This window comes from Protomyctophum parallelum, assembly GCF_964188405.1.
Source record: "Protomyctophum parallelum genome assembly, chromosome: 7".
NCBI lineage: Eukaryota > Metazoa > Chordata > Actinopteri > Myctophiformes > Myctophidae > Protomyctophum > Protomyctophum parallelum.
Genome location: NC_139705.1, coordinates 33,214,069 through 33,232,433, shown reverse-complemented (window position 1 = coordinate 33,232,433; position 18,365 = coordinate 33,214,069). Strand labels below are relative to the sequence as shown.

Genomic DNA, 18,365 nt, shown 5'->3' with positions numbered 1-18,365 from the left:
GCAATCACGTTATGAGCTATATTTGGCCTGACGGTGATGCTAAAGCTAAGATCATGAGGTCACTCAAATGGTTCAGAATCAGATTCATCCTCCTGGGGAACAGAAAGTTGCACAGCAATTTATATGGCAAACCAAGTAAGTGATGGATGGACTGACTGACAGGTATCCTAAGATTCCTAAAAATGAAGGGGATAACAGAAACTGCAACAGTTTAAAGCACAGTTAATAAATTATGACTATATTTATATGAGCAGACAGTCATAATAAAATGGCTTACAAGCTCCCCCATTATCCTCTTCTGCCTATAGCCAAGAACAGATCAAAATCTTGCATATTTTATTTTTATTTTTCAGAACCAGAATCAGTTTACTGGCCAATGACAGTATGTTCACATACAAGGCATTTGAAGTCACATTGATCTCACATAGTAGAAAGGAAATGTATTATTTATTAATTAGATACAGTATACATACATTATACATTATACAGATCACACTTGGTAGTGACAGAACGTCTAGAGGTAAAACATTGTCCAGCACATCATCTGACGTAGGTACACGTCTCTTTTGAACATTTAAAATGGACAACCGAAAATTACAGTATCCATGGTTTATTCTTTTGCAGATAAATAATCTACAAGCGTTGGAAGCAACAAGACTTCTGATTTAACATGTGTTGAAACAACTTAGCACCTCCCTCACTCTTCAGAATTTGTTCTCTGTCTCCCATACCTATACTGGCATGGCGGCAGATTTTACAGCACAAGACCAAATAGGTCTTACAGGGGTCTGAATCCGTGCGAAAAGTAACAACCAATACTGCTTTGACATTATATCAAAGTCAAACCAAAACCAAAATGCCATAGTATTAGTTTAGTTTGTCTTGATTTGGCCGCCAGTGTGTGGTGAAGCTCAAGAGAGGTGGAGAGTTTGCTTGACCATCAGTTGGGGCTACGTACAGTATAAGTACAGTATAATAGCACAATGTGAAAAGCTCTCATGCATGACTGAATCTCTCAAAAACACATTCATATATAGGAGCAATTATTGGATCAAGGACCTTAGCAAAATATGGAAGTCATGAGATTGCCCAATGATTGTTTAGAATAGATGTAATTTATATGTCCCAGTCTCATGGGACACAGGCATTCACATTGAACTTGAGAAATGTGATTGATTGATTGGATGGTTAGTTGGTTGGTTTTGAGAGCCTCCCTGAATTTGAGTGCATGCAGTTGCCTTTCACAGGCATAACATTAATATCAAATGTAAATATATGCAAATATAAGATGGAAGAGCGTCCTTGCATTGCACATTAATAGATTGTCATCCATATGACAGCACCATGTATGGAGCATCACCCTTGCATCTGATACTTGGCTGAAAACAGCCGATCTATAGCCGCATCGTGCTGCAAAGCATTGTGAGATTGTAGATCGGCTATTTTCGATGCACAAAACTGCCGCACAACTAAGTGTAAATCAGGCCCTGGGCAAAAACAGTTGAGCACAGACACATTCAAACACACACTGAAAAGTAAGATACAGAATTGTTCCACTGCTTTTTATACTTGTATATATTTCTCTATTGTCTTGTGAAACACATTACATTTCCATGTATGGTACTAAAAGATTTACAATTACATCATGTGATGCGTTTTCACAAACAGTACAGTGTGCATGCAGTGATGGATTATATCTTCAGATAGTAAACCAGCAAGACATCTACTGTTTTCTGACTTCAGAAATGTATAGGAGCTATGGCTTGATGCTGCCAAATATGTTCTTTTTTGTGTGTGTTTCATGTTTCTCATCAATATATGGGCGAAATAGCACAACTCATATGGAGGACAGAGCAAAATACAAAGAAAGAGAAATAACAGGTGTGGTTCCAGCGCCTTTTGGAGAAGCACATGACACGCTCAATACTGTGACCATGGGTTGTCTACAGATGGAATCGTTTAGACGCACTAAATCATAAGGGTCCGTAGTGGCATTCTGTCGCCATTTATCAACACCAGCAAGAGGAAGGAATGTCCATGATGCATAACCATTATGTTCATTCAAATTCTCTTCTTTTCACTTCCACACCAAGATAGATCGGACGGACGGATAGACAGAGAAAGAAAGAACGAAAGAAAGAAAAAACGAAAGAAAGAAATAGTAGAGTCTATTGGCATGGCTCCCCTGTTGATCTCAGACTTCATGCGGCCAGTCTATGATGTCAGTCATCTTCTATGACATATCTATGCTCCACATTGGGCAGCAGGGGCTCAGTCTGATATTTAAAAAATCATAAAACATGCAACAACAAAATGTGTTACTGTCCTACTGGCAGTGTGTACAAGGAATTTGCTCTTCTAGATAGCTCCTACAGAGCCAAAAAGCTAATTCTTCATGCAGGTTGGCGTTCACTGTTCACCAAGTCTCTGATAACCATCTAAGATTTCTGGAGCATGTGATCTGAGGTCATCATGGTGGAGACTGATGCTAAGGGTGACCCCTGGCGTGACGTCTTTCACACTGAGCCCACTCTCCTTTCATCCCTCCTTTTCTCCTTCTTTGCTGAGGAGTCGGGTCTATGGGAGTGTGAAGGTGGTCAACGGTCTGTGGAGGCCCACAACTTTGTACACACGGTATAACCCACTCAAAATCACTCTCCCTCGGCCTGAGCCATGGCTCAGTGGTCCAGGCACCTTGGCTGGTGATCCAGTCTGGCAGTGTGCCGCGGGTTCGACTCCCGATCCCGACGGCCTTTACTGCATGTCACCCCCCATCTCTATCCCCATTTCCTGTCAGACTACTGTCTATCCCTCCGTAAAAAATTAAATAAAGGCGAAAGCCACAAAAAAATTGTATAAGCTTGTCCATGCACCAACCAAAGACAAGTGTTCTTTGGGGGGTGGATAAAAGAAAAAGAAATCTTATTGTGCATTATCGAACAGAACAGTTATGTCCAATCCAAAAATGAAGTAAAAATAAAACGCAGCCATGAAATAAAAAAAACATACATACATCAAATAATCACGACGAGCAATATATATATTTGCAGTATATATCTATACTGCGATAGACTACTTTACTTTGCACTATAATTATCTTTTCCAGTGCACTTGAAAGATTGTGTGTGGTCTGTGGTGCTATTTTGCCACTTTGGAAACAACATTGTTGAGATTGGCAAAGCATAATTTGGTAAAATACTGTACATTTCTACTGAGTGAGATGTATTTTGAGCGTCCAATTGTGCAAAGTAAGTTACATGTAATGCCTGATTTACTTCGTCATACAACAGTGTATAAATTAAGCATAAGCAATTTTTAATCGTATTCATTGCCCCACAGAAATTGCTAAATTGACATGTAATTGACATGTAATTTGACGTTTAGGTCTATGACCATGAACATGAATGTTCACGGTCGTCTGTGTCCAACCACACCTAAACTCAGGAAACTCTTAACAGTACGCTACTTGGCTCAATTGGTGGGAAATCTAATGAACAACACGTTAATTTCCTCAGCCAACACGGGGGTTAGCCTCCTTGTAAACTTATTTTACAAGGTGGAATTTCTGTTAAACAAAGTTAGATTCCACTAATTTGACACTGACAAGCCAAAGACACACTCCACACTTGGCTGTGTTATGTGAAACTGTCATAGTGGAATGGAGAGTTGTGATTAGAGATTATCTGCATTTCCAAGGATGTTTAAATTGAAGCTTCAGCAACTAATGTACTTATATTCATTCATAGGCTGTTGCTAGACTGTACATATATTCACCCAGATATTCACTGTTGAAGTTCTGTTGACAGACACTGTTTATTACTATTCACTGTTGATAGACATATCCAATCTTATATGCATTGTTGGTAGACGGATACCAACCTAGTTTTCATTGTTGATAGACTGCACATATTTCATATATTCACTGTATAGTGATAGATTTATATGTATTACTTATTTTATATTTATTATAAGTTCAGAGATCCAGTGCAGATATCCGTGGATAGCAGCTCAATATTTTACATTATTTTATTCTCACTGCTGTTGCTGATATGACACAGGTCTGGTGATCAATTAAGGTTGATCTTATAATGTAGCCATTAGCAGAATAAACATTTTTATGAACATTATGAGGCACGAACTGCTCTGCCATTTGAGATCGTTGTATCTCTCTAGAATCGATTCATTGATATGAAATAAGTTGCTTATAGCCAGGTGGCCTCAGATACAGCGACCAACACGCAGGCAACTAAACAAATGAAACAAGCAATTGTTAGACAACTTTACAAAAGTGAATGTATGTATGAGTGGCATGGTGTAACTGCCAGGTTCTCAGGACAGTGGAGGGGTTTCCAGGTGGCCCCCCCATCTAAATGATTGACAGTTAATTTTGCACACACACACACACACACACACACACACACACACACACACACACACACACACACACACACACACACACACACACACACACACACAGAGTAAAGTGAGCCTGTCCTCCTGAGTACTGACTCCTGACAACAACTCCCATGCATGTCAAACATGTGATAGAGCCGTTGTAGAGTTGTGCTTTAATCAGTTCGATCAGGGTTCTCTTTGAAAATGTCAAAATGAAAAGGCTCTGTTTAACTCAGATGAAAGTAACAGTCCCGATTTTACATGGTGTCTGTCAATTGGTTTCACTTAATCAATCTGGGTGACCAAGCCATGAAAGCAAAGCATTTGATGTCCTACAAGACCTACATCATGGCCTAATTCTACTCCAACCACCTCCTGTCCCATGGGCCATGTCTACATTGCAGTCCTTTTTTTCATTTCAAGCTGCGTTCTTTATCAAGAGTTATTATTGTGTTGATATGTCCTCTCCAAAGTGAAATGTGCAAAAGGTCATATAGGGATAAATGGGCAATGGACATACTACTATTCTATTAAGACAGGCTATTCTGCCCTACAGGTTCTGTTAGAGCTTAAACACAAAGTAAAAAGACAAGCCAGGTTATCTTGTTTCTAGGTAGTTTCATTCCAAGGGTGGCCACAACTGAATCACAGGGAAGCAAGCCATGGAGGCCCTTAAAGACCAACAGCCTCGACTGCTCACCAAGAAACCATGATGGCCATCAAGGCAAAACATTGATTTCAATTCTGCAATTCTTCGTCCTAATGTGTTTGGCTGGGAAGTGATATTTAGTCAGACTGAATTACACAGCAAAATTATTATTTTTTGCTTCGCACCAGCGCCAAGTCAGAAAGCATGGAGGTCTCACTTAAGCAAGTGAAACACCAACGTTAGCTCAAACACTAATGCAATTGCAAATGGATGGACGGCCACTTCCCTTTTTCGGTCATTGATGGCCGAACATCAGTAGCTAATCAAGATTATGACAAGGATATTTGATACAGAGAAGAGATGGTGCAAAACCCACTTTGCATGAATTAGGTTGGTCATTGGATTTCTACAGTCCCCTGACTCCCTCATCGAAAACCCTTCAGACGAAACCCATTGTGATTCATGAGAAGTTCATAATAAAAAGTACAAAAGTTCTTGTTTCCTCTGCTGTGTGAGCCAACATCAAAACCACATCATACCTCACTGTGATAGACAAGCATTTCAATAATAAGGTATTAAAGAGACTGGAAGTGACTCTCAGTGGGAGACTTATAGGCTGCATGGATTCAGAAAGATAGACACCATTCAAATCACACATTCTAATCAAATCAGTCGTTAAAATATGATTACCAAATTAACCATATTCTCAATGTAATATTAACATTCATATTATTGAAGTCAACAGGCAAAACAGACACTGTTGTGGTACTGAGAGCATACAAGAACTGAATCTAAAAATAAAAAGATATATAAAGTGCATGTTTTCAAAAACAGAGGCTAGTCTTGTAAACATAGCTAATTTCTTATGGTAGGGTATGTTTTTTAATGCTGGCTGCACATTGTCAGGCCATCGAAGCATTGCTAACTTGTTTTTACACAGGCGATTACAGCAAGAACAGACTGTCTCACACGCCAAGAGACCATGGGACCTTCATGAGGATGGCAAGTCACCTCATGGGATCAATGTTGCCATTTTGTTGATCAAGCAATGCAGAGCCACCATGCAAGATGCATTTTGTTTGCTATATAATCATCTGAAGTGCCTATTCATTGGGCCAATTCTCCACAGGAGTCAAAGTAGATGGCAGTCATGGCACGAGGATGATGTTGAATAACATTTTCAGTGTGCTCTAGTCTAGATGCACTAGATACAATGTTTGTTATGTGAATTTACAACATGCAATTAAAGATTGATGCTCCCATTAGCTTGTTGCCTTGGCTGATCTTATACTGATTACTTACGGTCTGTGGAACTCTATATGAATTTGTGCAACAGGAATGACTGATCCACATTTTCAAATGTTTTTTTTTTGGCTTTTGCCTTTATTTTATATTTTTTAGGGGGACAGACAGTAGGCTGACAGGAAATGGGGAGAGAGATGGGGGGGTGACATGCCGTAAAGGCCGTCGGGATCGGGAGTCGAACCCGCAGAACACTGCCAGACTGGATTGCCAGCCAAGGTGCCTGGACCACTGAGCCACAGCCCAGGCCTCACTGATTCACATTTAAACATTTTAACGGGATATATAGAGGGCATGGCATGCATAAAGTGAATGGGAAATCGAGTCGCAAAGTGACTTGGCAAAGTGGGTTTAATGTCGTTTAACTTTGTTTAATGCAATCAGATAGGACTTTTCTGTTTGGATGTATGGGCTATCAAGGCCAGAAAAGTAGTTTTGCCACTCAGTAACCGTTCTCGCATAACTTCCGCGTATGATGACGATGTCACACGCATACCCTCTATTGTAATAAATCAAGAAATGTATAATTAAATAATTGGTTTTAAGGGAAGGGCAATTCAAGAAGAACCGATAAGTCCTGCTTGAGAATGACCCTGAAACATCATGTCAATGTTGGTTGTTAGTAGTCCAGTTAGTTAACATAGTTATAGTAGTTATGTCCAGTGAGATGTTTTAATGGGGCTGAGAGTTCCCAACTGGCTATTTCAAGAGGAAACCAAGATGTTGTCAAATCACATTCTTAAAAAAAAAATGAATCAAGCTTCTAAAGATTCTCAAGGGAAAATCCTGGAACAAGCTGCCCTGACACCGACAGTGAATGGCACATTGGGTTCATATGGTGTCAGTCTGATCTCATGTTAATTATCACATCCATTTTAAATGTTGAACTGAAACTTGTTTGTATGGAAAGCTTAACAGACCTCCTACAAGTAAACAAAGTTAAACCCCAGCTCAGGTCAATACATGTTACACCTTTTTTTCTAAATTAATAGAGCCATGAAAACAGATAAGTTGCTAATCAAACATTTTAAGTATATGCACATCTCAGTGTAGAGAAAGAGAATTTGTACAACCACACCAGTAAGAAATACTCAGTATTTACACATATAGGGGTACTAGTGGTGCAGCCTGCAAGGGGCACATATAAATGAGATAGGGGTGAGATTCATTACATTTATTATTGAAAATATTCCAAGTAATTTAACAAGCCCATTGCTAAAATGGCCTGCATGCCCTGCAACTATAGTTCCTCCTACAGGTGTCACCAATTACAGTAATATGTGAAAAGGTCACTATCATCACCGTATCGCACAAGTCAAAACCAATACGCAGGAGTTCAAATCTACAGTAGGCAGTAGCACTATTTTACTGATGGTTGTTCTGTACAAAGTTCCTTTGTAATTTCTTCTGATTTATGTTTGATGTATTGTTTTTTGACTGTATTTTGTGTATTGTATAAATTAAGGTGATGATGATGATGAAGCAAGCATGGCAAAATGGCTAGATTGTACAGTTTTACAAATACCACTAAACACATGCACAATATAGCAAACCTTCAAGTATATTTTTCCACTTCATATTTAAGTAATTATTAAAGTGGTGGAATGATACACCTTCAAAGGAAGGCAAGTTCCTTTGTTAGGACATTATAAGAAGGCAATTCAAAGCAGTAAGACAAAGTCCCAATAAAATACATTCAAATTGAACTATACTCAAATATTTGAAAATTAAAAAAATAAGCCTCGACAATAAAATGCAGGGACAAGCAGAATGGTACTCTTCAGCTTTGATTTAAAAGACCTGCAGATCTTTGTGAATCTATTCCAGTCTTTCCAAATGTGGTGCATAAAAAGTTGATGCCTACCTGATACAGCAGGTGTGGATGGTATACTAGGATAGCAGTATTTTGGCTCTACCATAAAACAGCTGTAGTATTTTGAAAGCAGTTATTTGACAGTCAGTGTAAAGATGACAACTGGGTTGAGTTCAGGTTTCATACGATATACAAATATAGACCACTAAAAATAATTTCTTTGTACATTGACACAGAGCAGATACATCATTAAAAAGGAGTATTAATCAACTAAAATGTGATTAATGTTCCTCGTTATTATCAATTGCATAGTCACACTTAGATTTGCTTATACTCACTGATTGTAAATAAATTATTAAGGGACTTTTGGTGCCCATAAGATCTAGTAGTAAATATCAAGCTTGCCCCAAATTGATTTGTGTCATACTGCCATCTACTGGCCAGTGGCCACAGAGTCATCTATTGAACGGTGAAAAGGCTTTTTGTTTTCTTTTTGTTTTGAATCAAGTTTCATTTTCCATTTATGGAAAAAAAAAACAATTCACCACAATCTCTGTTCAAGTATCACTAGTCCAGCCCCCCACACAGCCACCTCTATATTGTATACAGACTTATTAGGAAAAAAAACATCACACATTAAGTTAAGTGAGGGGCGCTCTTATCATCATACATCACATTCTGTGCTCAGCCAATAAAATCATCACAAATGTGGTACACACAAACACACAAAGCTGGACATAGGAGGCCCTCAAAAATAGAATTGCGTGGATCTCGGGGAGCATATTGGAACAGTGTGGCTGCAATGTGGATCTGGCCCAAGTAAAAAAATCACACCCGTGTGAAGTGAGTGGTGCAACTCCGTGTGAGGGTCCCCGGAAGTTCCTGATCCACAGGACCACGGTCAGGGTGCCGGCCCGGTTCCGGCGAGCTGCCCCGCGTCCAAAACGGTTGAGAAATGACAGTTACCGTGTGGGGGTGGGTCACTGGAACATCCAGACCCCCAGGAACGGCCCAGGGCTCGTACTGTAGTGTAGTCTGTGCCACTTTACTCTGTGCTGTACACTGGTCACTTTAGGTGTTGCAGCTTTCCGTGCTCAGACATACATACATACAGACACAGAGACAGACACACATACCTCCGTAATGGAGTGGAGGCACCGCTCAAAAAAGAAGAAAAAACATAGGACATATAGCATGTACAAAATTGCCTATGATGGGAGAATAACTTAGCATCCAGGAATATGCAGGATATACACTATACGGATATGTGAGCAGTTATTTCCAGGTTGAAAAGGGATATACAGAAGCCTATAATAGAATATCGATAGAGCGATGTACAATATGTATAAAGTACAAAGTGCAGTGTGTTTGCATGTTTAATTAAACAAAAAAGGGAGGGATAGTGGAACGTTGGATATGATATTTTAATACATAACATGTGAATTGTAATTACACAAAAATATTTGAAATATATGAAAACTATTCACATTTGACACACACACACACACACACACACACACACACACACAGACCCACTTCATGGATTCAAAACTGGGGGAAACTAGCGACTGTTATAGCACCACAATGGGTGCAGGCGTTGTCTTATATCGGAGCGGCAGGGGTGGTATTGCAGTCGCTGTACCGCACTGTTGTGACGAAAAGAGAGTTGAGCCAGAAGGCAAAGCTCTCTGTCTACCGAGCAATCTTCGTTCCTACTCTCATCTATGGTCAAGAAGTGTGGGTCATGACCGAAAGAATAAGGTCACGAATACAAGCGGCCGAAATGAGTTTTCTTAGACGGGTGGCTGGCATCTCCCTTAGAGATAGGGTGAGAAGTTCAGTCACACGAGAGAGACTCAGAGTAGAACCGCTGCTCCTTCGCCTGGAAAGGAGTCAGCTGAGGTGGTTCGGGCATCTGTTTAGGATGCCTCTCGGGCGCCTCCCTAGGGAGGTCCTCGACGCATGTCCCACTGGGAGGAGACCCCGGGGCAGACCAAGGCGCAGTTGGAGGAAATACATCGACTCACTGGCCATGAAACGTCTCGGAATCCCCCAGGAGGAAGTCACTAATGTTGCTCTGGAGAGGGAAGTCTGGAGCGCTCTGGTGGCGCTGTTGCCCCCGAGACCAGACTACGGATAAGCGGTTGAAGATGGATGGTTGTCTTATAACAGAAGATTGTGGGGAAATATCCAGTGAAAAAAATTGACATTTGCAATCTGAGGGCTTCTTTCATTGGGAGAACACGCCCGCACTGGAGCAGCGAGCAGCTCTTAGTGTGCTCTACAAACACACATAACACCACTCTTCAAGCAAAAACAAAAGATTTGTGTTACCAAAACGCAATATATGTTGTTAGTCTCCTTTTCCCTCTAGACCAAATCTCCTTTTAGAACTTATTCCACTTTGAATCGGCCCTGAGGCTCTTTGCTTGCTGCATGTCAACTCCGTCCTCTCATAAATAAAGGAGAAGCTGAAAAAAGAATGAATAAAAAGCCAGGTAAAACAAAAAAATAACTCCTGTGTTAAGTGAGGGGCACTCTTATGGTCATACATCATCACATTGCAGCCAATCACAAATCACTTGTTATCCTCAATCAGCCAATCAAATCATCACTATGGGGAACACACAAAGCTGGACATAGGAGGGGCTACCATCCCTCAAAAATAGTTAAGGAAAAAATAAAATATGTATAAATACATAAAAGGGTCTCGTCTGGTAAGAACCCCTTTATTTTGCCTATATTGCCTATATCTTCCTCCTGGTGACTGTCCTGGTGAGCAGATGGAGGATCACTTTGTCTTCTGCATTCATCAGTAGAAAAACAGCATTTAACCACTTAAGAATTATTTCATATTTCATACAACGGTGTCCGATTAAAGTACCAAATTATTCTACAAGCTCTTGATGAGCTTGTGAATCTTCAATTTTTTGCTATTTCTGAAAATGTTTGCCTATAACGATGTGGCCAAAATAGGGACACCATGTTTATAATTTATAAAGTTAAGCGATTTCTTTGAATCACCAAAAAAAAGTTGTCTTCTGTTCTCTCTTAAAGATGTATGAATTGTGGAGTATTTTATTATGCAGCAATGTTTTCAGATCTTTCAGGTGTCAGGTGATACATTCACTCGGTGGAAGATCATTTCATCTCTTGCTTAATCCCAGCCATGCCGAGTTTCCCCTTGTAGTACTTATCCTGTTGTGCTGCAATACCATACGGTACGTGTGCAGCAGCGATTCCACCCTCCTTGGCCCCCTGAATGTTGAACATTTGGTCATCAAAGAAGATGTGGGGTTTTATCTTCTTCAGGAGCGGAGTTTTTGGGGCCCCCGCCGCGAAGAGAGCCTCATCAATCTCCAGGCCCCAGCTTCTCAGTGTTTTAATGACACGGGCCCCTGAGCTGGCTGCACTGCGGGCTGTAACCAGGAAAGTGCGGATGGGACAGTCATTACGCTGATCCTTTTCATAGAACTTCTTTTGGAGTTTCCCCAGGGCTTCCAGAAAACCCTTCAGGGGACCCTGGGCAAGAGGAACGTCCTCGTTTTTCTTCTCATGATCAAAGAACCTGTCCAAGCCAACTTGTTTCTTGAGTCTCTCAGACTCATCCGAAAAGAGCACAGCATCTCCGTCAAAGGCCACTCTCAGCTGGATCTCACTCAACTCTCTTTCAAAGTCAGGTGAATACATTGTGGCGGCGGCAATACGTGCATCAATTGCCTCTGAGACTTTGTCCGGGTCCTTGGAAAGGTAAAGGTTGGTATTGTAAGCCTTCAGGTAGCCGACGGGACTCTGCCCTCCAGTCATGCAGAATCTCTCTATGCTCAAACCGTAATTATTGATGCTGTTTATGATTCGGACCCCGACTTGGGCATGGCTGTTAGTCATTAGGACAATGTCAAACACCTCTTCACTCTCTGGGTAGAGTTCCCTCAGCCTCGTGTTGACTGTCATCAATGCCTTGACAAAGGGAAAGGAATCTCCCGGCATCATAATGTCATTTTCGTGCTCCACCTGATATTGTATGTATTTCTCTACTCCTTCATTCTTATAAATTTCACTCTCCTCTACCATGTTGAACAAGGTGCGAGGGGAGACGGCTATAGTAACAGCGGTATTCGGGTTGGGTGGTAACGGTGATGATGTTCTACCCAAGAGGGCTTTTCTCTCTGCCCATTCTTTATCCCCATCCATGTCTACAAATCGTAAAATCCTATGAAGGTGCTTTTACGGTACTCGTCTACTAATAACTCTCTTTCGATAAAACACGTACTGACAACTCTGGAGTCACGATGTGCTTTTAAGGAACGACCAAATCAACACCCCAACGTCACCTTGTGATGTCACAAAGGGCCAGTCAAGACACACAACCTGAATCTACTGATGTGGTCACAGCCATCTGTCTTACGTCATCCATTCCTTGACGGTGATTCGCGCCACACATTGCCCGTCTACAAGCTCACAATGCATGGCACGGGATACCGTTGACTGTACAACACAGTATAAACTAGAACTGCACTCTGTCGAGTGCCTACTTGCTTGTTGCACACAAGTAGGCCCTACTTGCTTGTTGCACACAAGTAGGCCATAAATGGCCTACTAGTGTGCAAGCAGAGCGCGCAAGTACTGTCGACCGCTACAAACTGTCAAATCTCAGCTTCTCTGTGAAAGAACGTTTGAAATATTGAATTATTAGGTTTAGCTATTTGCTACGTACCTAGTTTTTGGAGTTCTTTTTTTTTATCATCGATATCTAATTGTCAATAACATTGCTTTAAATTTACTTAATTTTGGACTATAGTGATATCAATACTAAATCATGGTCAGAGTAATACGGATGAGTGACGATGGTGACATATATGTCGATCAGTGTCGGGTGGATTAAAGGCCTCTATGTATATGTATATGTAATTTGTAAATTGATTAGCGGTATACTGTGGTTACTTTGCGTATGCCCCGTTTGATGCGTATGTATCGTAGCAGCATATGACGTCAGGGTATAACTGGTACAACTAGCTCTCATTGATGACGTAATAAAGATGAGGATTAAAGGACCCAATGCCAGGGTGTAATTGGTTTTCGATGGCGACGTAATGACGATGTTTTTGTGTCGGGAGGATTAAAGGTAATGCCCCTATGTATGCCACCCTGACACCACTGCCATATCAAGTACAAGTAGTCATTACGTCATACGCTGGCACGGCGCACACACATCAAACAGCGACATACCTGGACGAAAACTATTACTTGCACGCTCTGCTTGTGCAAGTAACTAGAAAAAGTGCCCCTCGGGGTACAGGTCTCCACCAGGGCAGGTCAGGGCCTCCTGGTGGCGCTAGAATAGGCCAATGTGAAAAGGGTGCCATTTCTTCTTGCCTTGGATGGCAATTGGATGATTTGAGGCATTTTGTTCCAAAAATGTGTTTTGCTAAAATCCACCTGTTGGTGGCACTATAACAGGCCAATGTGAAAAGGGTGGGATATATTCCTCAGCCTAGTAGGAAAGTCTGTGAAAGATTTCATATAAATTGCACGCTGCGTTCATGATTTGAGGCTTTTTGTTCCAACCGGGCCAATCCTGCAAACTTTGAAAGCCAATGTTAGCCAATTAGGATGGAATATCAAATATCGGACAGATCCGTCTTGAACACATGACTCTAGAGATGGTGTGTAACAATTTGCGGGATTTTTGGACAGAATCTGGATGAGTAATATCAAAATAATTGTTTTTCAAAAGTGGGCCTCCTGGTGGCACTATAACAGGCCGTTCTGGAAATTTTGGGGCAGAGGTTCATCATTGGCATCCAGGGATTGTGTGTGCAAAATTTGGCATCGACCGGGTTAACGGTGCCAGAGATTAACTGTACACAGATGGACGTACAGACACATGGACACATGGATGGAGTGCAAAACACACTCTCTCCCCATGCCTTCGGCCTGGTGGAGACAATTATGCAAAACCTACAGTACCTCAGTGCTGAAACTAGAAGACAAATAAACAATGAATGATCTATGCCACTGGTTGTGTCGCCTTTATAAATAAAGGTGACTTGGTTCACAAACTATGGTAGGCATGCTCCCTCTAGTGGTTTGCAGAGGAATTTCCCCAATAATGAAATAAAATGGTTTTAAAAACACTATCAAGAGTGAATATCAAGAGTGAAACTGGACTTAGTTTTTGCCTACAATGTAATACCTCCGTTATGTTGTCAGCGTGCACTGTGTTTGGCAGAGTGGTCACAACAGAGCCATTCTTGGTGATTTGCCCCCTTACATTTCCTCCAAATTTAATTTGTTAAAAAATGGTCTAAACCTCAATCAAATGTCTGGCTACGGTGTTTAGTACCAGCCTTTAAATCTGAGGGGGGTAAAAAGTGTCTTGCTTTCTTTGGCCCCTGGTCGTGGAATGAACTGCAATCCAGACTAAAATTGGCCTTTAAAGTTCCTTTGAGAAGTTTCAAAAGGATCTTAAATGTACAATCCAACAACTGCACATGTTCGGATGCGTAGTAGCCGCACATGCCCATATATTTATTGTTTTTGTTCATAATGTACTTTGTGTATTTGTGTTCACAATGTCTTGTACCTGGTTATTGTTAGTGTACCATTTTGGAGTATTGTTGTATAATTGTATATGTTTCTGGAGGTATTGTCATGGATTTATTATTGGCTGTTGTATGATGTAGCTTTGAAGTGTAATTATGTTTTTGCCGCTTGGCCAGTTACCACTTGCAAAAGAGACGCAGTTTCAATGCGATTAATAAAGGTTAAATAAAGGTTAAATAAAAAATAAAAATAAAAAACCCTAGCCTGGTGACCTAAAAGTCTCATATCCTCTGGTTTATAGAGATATCCCTTTAGTCTAGTGGTTAAGATGTTGGCTTTTGCGTGGAAGACCCAGGTACAAATCGTGGGTGTTACATTGGTGCCATACACCAGCTCGGGTTTCCCCTTGGGAGGAGGTCAAAATGGGGGCAAGTGTAGCAGAGAGGCTCACAACCTCAGCCTAAAGGTTTAATATCTCCCCCGGATTATACGGATGTCCGTGGTCAATATGTTTGCTTTCCACACGAGAGACCCGGGTACGAATACCGGGCGTTACACGCGCATACATTCGCATCACAATGAGACAAACTGAAGCAGTCCCAAGTCACCAATTAAAGCCTGCTTTAACAGCCAAAGCCCAATAAGCTTTGAATCATGCCAGCCCTCACATAGCGAAAGCTGCAAGTTGCACAGGCTGTGGCTCGTGAGGTAGATCAGCTGTCTTGCATTTGTCCTTGAGGAAGGCACTTAACCGTCCAGATGAGCAGGCTGGTGCCTTGCATGATTCTTACTCTACATTGGAGTGTTTATTTGAAATACTTTGTGAAGCGATTTGGAGAAAGGTGCTACATGAATGCAGTGTATTTTACCCTTGTGGGACTGGGAACCAAATTATTTTATTTGTTGATCTTCCGTTCTTCCTGCACCTGAACACTGAAGTGGATCTCTCAAATAGATTTTTGACCATGATTGTCTGAGAAAGCGCCACTTGGGCTCGAAATGTCACATACAATTCATGGTGGAGGAATGTTGTCGCATGATCCAGTTGTATGTTCTATTTTTCCATTATAGTCAACGACCCAAAATCATCTCTTCAGGGCAGTCTAAATATCATGAAAAACTGTACATCAGTCCTTCATTAATTTTGCTAAACAGACAGAAACATACATGCACACACACACACACACAGACTGGGAAATGTGATGATTTATACTACTATTAACCCCTATGGCATGCTTGATAAAGCATTGTGACTTTTTTCTTTTCAGTGACAGTCACTTCAGTTCAGCTCTAACTGTAGTGACCCCTCCGCCCCCCAAGCCACATTCACATATTTCAAACTAACACACATGATATCAAACAGATTTGTCACGTTTATTATTTTCTTCACAATCCTTTCTTTGCCGACAGTTAACTACACAACAAACTACAAGAGTCACAGCATGCAGGCCTACATGTACAATTTCTCTCAAAGTTCCCTGTATCTCACATAGGACATGCCATCGACTTTCTGGCTTAGCATTTTGGAAAAAGGAAATCATTTAGTAAAAAAAAAAAGAAGAAAAAGAAGAAGAACAGAAGAAAAATAAGGAACAAAAGCAGCAAAAATATAAAGTGCATGTCCTCACTCAGGAAAACTCTTTACACAAAGCCTCCTACTGACTTGACACAACTCAGCATATGTGTGGCTTTCCAGCCCAGTGCAAACAAACTCCTGTTTCATTTAATATATAAGATCTAATGTCACTTACTTATGAACTATAACCAATGCTGAAATGGCTATAGTTACCTGGTAGATAACAGTGACATTGCAATTGAAGTGCCAGAAAGCATAGCTGTCGGACTGAATACTCAACAAACCCATTCAAACTCAATGGTAAAATAAAAGCATTGCTAAATATACCACAGAATATAGACTCTGAAAGTGACTTTTCAGGAGACAAAGAGGCGTTGACAGAGGCATTTACATCATGTGAATAATCTAAGCCTTTCAGCAGACAGTGTTAGTGTAGACATAACTAAAATGTGTATTACTGTAAAATATCACGCACTTTTGGGTTCAAGGCTTTAGGGAGGCAAACATTTGCTATTCTTTCTGACTGACATACTGTAGGATGGTGCATAGATTAAATAAAAGCCTCTTAAATGAGGGAACCAGTTAAACTTAAAGCAATCAGCTGTGGCCACCTGGCCTGCGTGAATCGAAGGTAAACTTATTATGCCCGTCGCCTCTTACGGTTATATTTGTGTAGTGTACCACGCTTATTCCCCAATAGTTATACTTGAGGAATTACAATTGTAATGTAGAAGCCAAACCTACTGGAATGGTAATCAGTCAATACCTAGATTCACTGCTCATTGCTAGCTTCCTGCAAGTGTCATTCTTGGATCCTTCTTTCAATGACTATGAGCAAGATGATTAGGACTTAATCGCTGACAAAGGGGAAGAGCCAATGTTTGTAGGTATACACAACAAGGATACATGGAACAAAACAAAATGCGTTATTTCATTGATCACAATCGCTCAAATTATGTGCAGCATTTGAAAATCTAGACTGTGATTAATATGACCTTTTTTGTCACACGGCCCATTTATACATAATGACAAAAGAAATGGTGACGGGGAAAATGCGACATCCCCGCAAATGTCTGCCCTGTGCAAGTTCGTGGGGCGAGTTTTGTCATTTCAGACGTGGAATAGAGTGATACATTTTGACCTTACACAGTAGTACATTTGTAGCAATAAATAACGTATGTACTATCTTACTCTATTTACATAAGACAGAGGTGTTTCTCTTTCCTTGCTCTCTCATAAACTACCTCCAGTAACCCTCATAAAGCCATTACATCGGGGTGGCACTTTTATTATGAGGCATAACATCATATTAAATAGACAATAACAATGATGAGCTACTGTATGTACAATTCCTCCCCCTTGACAAGTCAAATATGGCAGAAAGGGTTATTATTTGCAATCAAATAAAAATCCCCATTTTTCGTTTTACAAGCCGCGACATTTTAGTTTCTCTTTCACAGGAAACAAAGGAAACAAAAAGAGGATCACTGCAAAAGATAAATACGATGGCTGCATGGGAGTGAGTGACTGGCAGAGGGGAGAGGGTGGTCTAGAATGGTACCCTGTGGTCTGTGTCTATGGTGTAGCTCCTCTGTCCCTATGCCTGTACATCCAGGCCTGGTTTCACCACAGGCAGCGCCGCGGTGGAGCGTTGCTCGGGTCTTTAGCGGCCCTGCTGGAGGTACTGCTGTGTGAACATGTTGAGCTCGCTGTCCAGCCAACCCGCCTTGTTTCTGCCACGACAAAATACATAACCCATGTAACATACGATACCTCGGCTTGATTTAATTCCAAAAGCTGATTTTCATTTTTTTACCACCCATGCAAAGCTCAAATTGCATAAAACAATTATTTACAAGGATTAATTAAAGCTGCATTACGGAACATAGCAATAGTATACTATTCGTTTTTGTGAATTCTGTTTGAGTTTGGTAGTTACCGCGTATAACCGGCCACAGGCTCTGTCGTGATGGTTACGCTACCCGCAGGTTATAGGATCTGTTCTGTTGTCATGGTTGCGCATCCACAGAAAGCGTTTTATGTCCATATTGCGCACACAGAGCATTTATTCACAAGCGTTACGT

At 40.9% G+C, this 18,365-nt stretch overlaps 2 protein-coding genes across 4 annotated transcripts in view; both read right to left on the bottom strand.

Moving 5' to 3' along the window:
• Positions 1-11,300: 11,300 nt before the first annotated feature.
• Positions 11,301-12,353, bottom strand: LOC310862043 (cytosolic 5'-nucleotidase 1A-like; the record flags this gene model as incomplete). Its single annotated transcript, XM_083769780.1, has 1 exon — positions 11,301-12,353. One exon carries the CDS (start codon positions 12,351-12,353, stop codon positions 11,301-11,303), a length of 1,053 nt encoding a protein of 350 aa, XP_083625906.1.
• Positions 12,354-16,065: 3,712 nt separating this feature from the next.
• Positions 16,066-18,365, bottom strand: part of mfn2 (mitofusin 2) — a 29,246-nt gene continuing 26,946 nt past the window's right edge. For all 3 annotated transcript variants that reach the window (XM_083769504.1, XM_083769503.1, XM_083769505.1), the window contains exon 18: positions 16,066-18,014. In XM_083769504.1, the coding sequence (XP_083625630.1) occupies positions 17,945-18,014 (70 nt within the window). In that variant the 3' untranslated portion in view covers positions 16,066-17,944. The remainder of the gene's footprint in view (positions 18,015-18,365) is intronic.